Source organism: Berghia stephanieae, chromosome 11, assembly GCF_034508935.2.
Source record: "Berghia stephanieae isolate SIO BIC M18660-M18661 chromosome 11, UCSD_Bste_1.3, whole genome shotgun sequence".
Taxonomy (NCBI): domain Eukaryota; kingdom Metazoa; phylum Mollusca; class Gastropoda; order Nudibranchia; family Aeolidiidae; genus Berghia; species Berghia stephanieae.
The window spans coordinates 3,792,721-3,800,276 of NC_088370.1; the positions used below are offsets into that span (position 1 = coordinate 3,792,721).

General features: G+C 34.2%; 1 protein-coding gene across 1 annotated transcript in view; it reads right to left on the bottom strand.

The window, feature by feature from the left end:
- The window catches only part of LOC144957068 (metalloprotease mig-17-like), a 17,740-nt gene extending 11,603 nt beyond the window's left edge, over window positions 1–6,137 (bottom strand). The window contains exons 1-5 of the mRNA XM_078888035.1: window positions 6,082–6,137; window positions 5,344–5,422; window positions 4,846–4,926; window positions 4,447–4,598; window positions 2,790–2,830 (exon numbers count right to left, since the gene is read on the bottom strand). Coding sequence (XP_078744161.1) covers window positions 2,790–2,830; window positions 4,447–4,598; window positions 4,846–4,926; window positions 5,344–5,422; window positions 6,082–6,137 — 409 coding nt within the window. The remainder of the gene's footprint in view (window positions 1–2,789; window positions 2,831–4,446; window positions 4,599–4,845; window positions 4,927–5,343; window positions 5,423–6,081) is intronic.
- Window positions 6,138–7,556: the final 1,419 nt, after the last annotated feature.

The following is a 7,556-nucleotide window of genomic DNA, read 5'->3' on the forward strand; positions in this document are numbered from 1 at the left end:
ACTTTAGGTTGTTGTTTGACATTACTGTTTATATTTTATGGAACACGTTTTTTTCTATTGCTATTCTTTGTTTTATATCCTCTATGTCATGTGCGTCATGGGTAATGATAGTGCCTAAATATTTAAATTTCTTTACTTGTTTGATGGTCTCTCCTTTGCTTGACAAGTGGAAGATCGTGTTGTTATCATTCTTTGAGACCACCATGAATTCGGTTTTCTTAATATTTAGTTTCAGGCCCATCTCTTCACTTTTGCACACCATTATATCTAAAATTTTCTGCACGTGTTCTGGAGAGTATGCCATCAGAGTACCATCGTCTGCGTATCTTATGCTAATCATATTCTGCCCTCCAACGACGACGCCTTTCATATCTTCAATTTCTTTGAATATTATTTCACTATATATGTTAAAAAGGTCCGGTGATAAGACGCAACCTTGTCTTACTCCCTTCTCGAAGTTGAAGAAGTCTGATGTTTCATTATCAAGTTTGACACACGCTGTTTGATTCCAATATAAGTTTTTCACAAGTCGAAGGTCTTTACTGTCTACACCGATCTTTTCTAAGATTTTGAATAGTGTTTCGTGCTGTACTGAATCAAAAGCTTTGGAATGATCAATGAAGCATAGATAAAGTGATTTTTGGTTTTCGATTGACAGTTGCATTATTGTTTTCAATGTAAAGATTGCATTTACCATACCCTTTTCTTTAACAAAACCAAACTGCTCGTCACTTATCTCTGGAGAGATCTTGCTCCTCATTCTTTTCATAAGTATTCTTAATATAATTTTTGTGGCCTGGCTCATTATGCTGATTGTTCTGTGTTGGTCACAGTCAATAGTTCCTTGTTTTTTTTTGGGTATGGTAAAGAATACCGATTATCTCAAAATATTAGGCAATTCACCCTTTTTGTATATGACATTAAAGGCTTTTGTCAGAATGTCTATTCCCAGATCGTCAAGGGCATCAATCAATTCTATTGAGAAACTATCTTGGCCTACTGGTTTCCCCTTTTTCATCTCTTTGCAAGCAGCTTCTTCGCATAATCTGGGGACCTGTGATCACAGTAGAGATTTCTTTATCTAAGCACGACCCTCTTTTGTCATCCGCGTAAATATTTTTTATGTATACTGCCCAATGTTCCAAAATTTTGTTGTTGTCGATAAATATATTAGGGTTTGCGTCTTTAACGCATTTTCTTGCCATGGCTGGTCGTTTTCGACTTAGATCTATTGACTGGTAGAATTGTTTGGTGTTAGATTGTTTTAGTCTTTCAATTTTGTGACCTTCATGTTCAATATAATCTTTCTTTGCTCTCTTACTCTCACGTTTTATAATCTTATTAACTTCTTTATATTCATTGCTGTTGCGTTCTAGTTTTCATCTTTCATTCATCAGTTTCAAGATCTTGTCATCCAACCACTTTTGTTTTGGTTCGTGTTTTTTCACAGATGGAATAGTTTCTCTTGCAGAATCTGTGATGCAGTTCGATATTTGATTCCAATACTCATCTATGTTTATATCTGAGATCAAGTTTTCACTTTTTTCTTTCACGCCTTCTTTGTAATCATTTTCTATTTGATCGTTATTCTCAATAGATCTAATTGCAGTTTCGGTTCCACTTTCTTTTTCTTTATTTGTTTAAGTTTTATTTTTACCGTGGCCTTGACAGGTCGGTGGTCACTATTACAATCTGCACTTGGAATAGTTGTTGCGTTGCATACAATATTTCTGAATCGATGTTGGACCAGTATAAAGTCCATCACATTTTTACAAAGGCCACCTGGGCTTATCCATGTCCACTTCTTTCTATCGTGGTTTTTAAACCATGTATTGACAATAGTAAGGTTTTCCAATCTGCAAAAGTCGACAAGTCTTTCTCCTCTATAATTTTTGGTACCCAGTCCGTGGGGGCCAACGATATTTTCAACTCTCTCGTTACCAACCTTTGCATTGAAATCACCAATTATTAAACGAATTTCATCAGATTACATTGTTTTAATGCCTATTCCATATCTTGATAGAATGTCTCAATTATGTTTTCGTCACTGTCTGATGTTGGGGCGTTATTTGAATAATATTAACATTAAAAAGGTTTCCTTTCAACTTTACTAAAATAACTCTTTCTGAGATTGCAACATGATCTAAATAGCACTTTGATGTTGATTTGTCTAAAATAATTCCAACTCCTTTCTCATGATATTTCTCACCTGCATAATACAATACAAAATCATCTTCTTTAACTACTACTCCTCCTTTCCACTTCGTTTCTGAGATTCCAAGGATGTTAATTTGGAACTTTTTCATTTCTTGAATATCGTTTTCAAACGTAAGTGGTTTAATGTACCACCTGGTCAATGCCAAACTGTATTAAACAGACTATAAATGTTCAAGGTTACACGTCGTTTTCTGTGTTGGTCCATTGCAGATAGTGAGCGCTTGGCTAAGAAGCTCACAACATTGCCATTCGGAAGTAAAACATACCATCACACAAAACTATGTGTAACCTTAAACGTTTATAGCCTGGTTAATACAGTTTAGCGAAAATTAATCATAAACACAGATGGCAAAAAACAATAGCATAGACCTGAGTGATGACAACTTCATTTTATCTATATTTTCTTAGCCAAGCGCACACTCTCTATAGGGTTAATAGCTTTGGGTTACAGGCAAATATTTAGGATGTTGTGGTTGAATAAATAAGGAATGTAGGTGAGTAATTTAAAAAGTGAATGTTAACTAAACAAATGTTATTCATATATTAAGAAAAAAGTTAGGTTTTTTTTTTACCTTTTATGACTCTTCCTTCACCGTCTATGTGGTTAGCATGTCTTTGAAAAGAAAGAAAAAGAGAAGAGAAACCTTGGTAAATTTATAAAAAGATAATTTTAGAGAGAAATATGTAAACTAATACCACATTAATCTAAATAAAGAAAATGAATCTAATTTTACTCTTCCCCTAAGGGAAATATTTTCCTTAAGGTCTATTAACAAAAAAACAAACAAAAAAAAAAACAACAAACAGACTGGAATAACCAAGACATCAGCCGCATTGCAATGTTGTAAAGTGAGTCAGTGAGAGGCGATTTAATTGAGGTATTAAAACATGGTGGAAGTCAAAATCAGGACAATCACGGGTTACAAAGTTAAGGCCATAATGCCTGACACTCGCAACATAGCAAATGCCCAGCATACATAGATGACAGACATAGATGCATACATTACATAATAATACACAGGCCTGTCAATGGTTACACACAAAAATAGACCAACAGTACAAAACTATGGATTAATTAAAAAACACAACACAGATATTACAAGTCAATTGACTAGATCTAGTCAAATCTTTTCACTTTCCCCAACTAAAAAAAATCCCAATTATTTGAGAGAGTACACACATTTCTGGGCGGGCCCAGGTCTGAGTTAGATGTAAAATGAAAGGAGGAGAAAAATTCCTACCTTTTTAAAGGATCTGTATCTAGTGCTTGACAAGAGAAGCTACTTTATCTTTACTCCTGTTTGTTTGCGTTAAATTTTTACGCAGATTCTTTCATTTATTTGGATTAATTCTTATAAAAGGAGAAGAAGAAGAAGAAGAAGAAGAAGAAGAAGAAGAAGAAGAAGAAGAAGAAGAAGAAGAGGAAGAGGAAGAAGAGGAGGAGGATGAGAATGAGGAGTAGGAGGAAGAAAAAGAGAAAAATTTAAACATTCACGGTTGTGAGGAAATAAAACTTTGGCTGAGAGCAGTCAATCACTATTCAAGAAAAATATTTATTTTGCATTATTTTTTTCCAGTTGAGTTTTAGACTGAAACAAATAAACCACTGGAAGGAAAAGAGACAGCCGGAGAAATGCGTGTGTGTCGTTAGCAAAAGAAAAGAGAAATGGCCGGTTTGAACGAGCTGTACATGCTAGTTGATTACGTGTGTGTTCAACAATCGCGACCCTATCTCTCGTCTGTGGCAAGTAAGCAGGCAGTGAATACATCCACGTCTAGAGGAGCGTATAGGTGAAATAATAATATACCTAGCTGACTAGATAGTCTAGTTTTGTTTTGTCTTTGACGTGACAAATAAAAAGTTTCTTTTGCTTTTTTTAAAGTCAGATTTTGAAAAGGAATAAAAACTAATTTTTTCTAGACACGAAATCAAACTCTTTTATCTTCTTTATTGTTAGTTCTGTTTTTTGATGTTACAAATTTTATTTTTACTTTTAATTTTCTTTTTTTCTTGTTTAAATATCAGCACTTAACAGAATATATCGAGCAAAATCGTACTATCCAAATCCGACAATTGTCGGAAGATGTACAGGCCTGAATACATACATACATCCAGCATCCATCCATACATCATACACCCATCCATACATACATACAATATATACATACACACACACATACATACATACATACATACATACATACATACATATATACATACATACATACCCAGATAGCAGTATAGCATGGTCATGTTGTTGTAAGTTAGTTGCCATAATCCAGTCTTCGAAGTCAGCAAGTTGGTCCTGCATTTTAACTTTGTAGTCTCCATTCCCTGCTGAAACCTTGTTCTTTTCCGTAAATTGTGAAGTGGATGGATCCTATTAGATCAATAATCAAGAGTATGGCGATGATGATGATGATGATGATGATGATGTATAGAATTTCTGTTTACTTTTTTCTTTTCATTATTCCTTATTTAATTTTTGCATTCTTTTATTTATTTAATCACCCAATCATATATATATATATATATATTATATATATATATATATATATATATATATATATATATATATATATATATATATATATATATTTGTATAGTATTGTTGTAGTAAAGGTTACCTGCGAAATGTGAGGTGACAATAAACGAATTCTAAGGACTACACCGTCTTGTAATGTAAGGGTCAAAAACCGGAGAGACACCTGAGGAAAGATACTCATCATCATCAATATCAACATCATCATCATTATCATCATATATCATCAACGCCATTGTCATCATAACCGTCATCATAATCATTTGATCAATAGAAATAAGCAAATTTTATTTTGCTATCTGGAGGGGTATCCACTCATTCACCTTGAAAAAGCAATTTTAAAAAAAACAACAAAAAAACAAACAAAAAACATATCACATTTTTTTTTTAATTGAGCATTTATATTGGGCAACATCCACTAAACATGCTCAAAACGCTTTACAAAAATCATTTTCTATCAAATGGTCCTTCTAATTTTTTCAAATTATCATTTTACTTTCTTTTGTAAAAAAAAATGATCTATGAATAAATAAAAGGTGGGTTTGAAGTCTGAACTTATAGTGGCCATAAATATGATTATTACCGCTGTGAAGATGTTGGTATAGTAGGCCGTCATGGAAAGCACAGTTATTGGTTTGTTGTTTTCATTTGCGGACAAAAACCTGGAAGGGTGGAGATAACAATAAAATGTTAATGAATATGATAATGAAGATGATGCAAAATTTTTCCAAATTGGTGCGTTATCTAGATTTCCTAAAAAAAAGTTTACACAAAATATCAAATAATACATAATCAAAAACTAGAGGTGCCTAAATGAGCCAATAAGATGGCGATAAAGATAAAGTGAGTAAATGTGACTCATATATAAGGGAACAATAAAACAAAACAAACGACGTTTCGGCCTTCTTCGGGCAAACACAAAATGTATGTAATACATATAACTTATTTTGTATTTACCCGAAGAAGGCTAAAAGCCGAAAAGTCGTTTGTTTTGTGTTGTTCCTTTAAATATGAGTCACATTGACTCACTTTATCTTTCTCTCCAATAATACATAATACAGGGTGATTCAAAAGTTATGCCGTGCTATGCATTTTAATAGCTAAAGAAGAATTAATTCTAGCAGTCTTTGGTTTTCGATATGGTCAACACAAACTTAAGGAATTTTTGTTTATAACAACTTTTAGAATATAAATGAGACTCAAGAAATCAATGTATTCTGTCCGAAATCAAAATGGAAATGTTATGGTTCTTCTTTATACATGAAACACAATAACATGCAATTTTTATCTCGGCATGGTGAATATCTCAACTTATAATAACTTATCAAAGACAATTCTGTGAATTTCATCTTTCAGCAAGATGGAGCCCAACCACATTGATATTAGAAGATTTGACAATGTCTAAACAATAAACTCTCATAATGAATGATTGGATATGCTGGCATGAAAGATCAACCATTCATAAGCTGACCCCAAGATTGCAAAATCTAATATCTTGTGATTTTTTTTGAGGGGATGGGGGAGGGAGGGGGTAGGGGGTTGTAAAATATTTAGTCTATCATTTGATATTACTAATATAAATAGACGATTTGAAGATGAGAGTCAAAAGCTTATCTGAATCTGTGAAACAAGTGATGTTAGATCAAGTATCTTATCAATAACCAATGCAAGATTCCCACTGCGACTTCAATAAAAATTCGAATCACTTTTATTCTTCATCTGTCAACGATATTGTGTTGGCATAAGGGGTCATATATCGATAGTCCTACAAACCCATGTGCTTCAACTTCAACTCAAAAGACTTCATTCAGACTCAGATCCCAAGCCAAGTCTGCGTTATTTCCTTTTTATAGACATGAGACTCCATGTCTTCGGATTCATATAGCACTGTTATTTCCATAACTTGTTAGGGTGTTTCAGAATTGAGCACAATGTCAGGTCTCATACTAGTTTTCTTGATGACTCTTAGGTGGTCCCCACATGCGAGTAAATCAGCTGACACAATCCAGTAACCCTCTTTTTAAAACACGTATCATTTCTTTATCTAGACATCTCTTTGTACCTTCTGCAGAATTAAAGACTGAATCTTCTGCTCTAGGCGCTTAGGTATTGCCTTGGATAAGTAAGAAAGATTGTTCATCACGAGCTGTAATGGAAATTATTTACGTTAGGCAAAATAGTGAATAGACATAATACCAAGACTGATCCAGAACTGAATGAGCTCCCCTCTCCCACCACTTCACACTGGATTGTCACTTCTCCCCTAACCTTCATGGGAGACACACGATCATCACAATATAAATCAGGTTAGTCTTTAGAATTTAGAACTCGATCCTGAATGAATTACATGGTGTCAGAGGTGTTGGCACAATGGCTAGTTTCAACTTTGAACACCCAGTATGAGACTGGGGTGCACTAGATCTCTACAAAGAATTCATTAGGTTTAAGGACCACACCAAATTTTATTCGCTGGGCCATTGTCCACTCTTACGTCTAAACAAAAAGCCGGTTGGCTTGGAACATGAATAGGTTCTCAAGGCCGGGAAGTGTATAGGACGTTGCTGTGGAACGAAGGAGATAAAGATGATCCTTCAAAAGTATTAGGGATTAATGACGGCAAATAAATGATGAGTGGAAGGAACTGAGCACTGTTCGTAGAAATGCTAAAGGTGCACCCATGATGGAAGATGAGGTCAGGTTTGCAATGAGAAAGTCAGGGAAGGCAGGGGGACCAGACTCCATTAAAATTGAAATGCTGGAACGTCTGCAGCCCTCACAAAAATAATGAATGATATC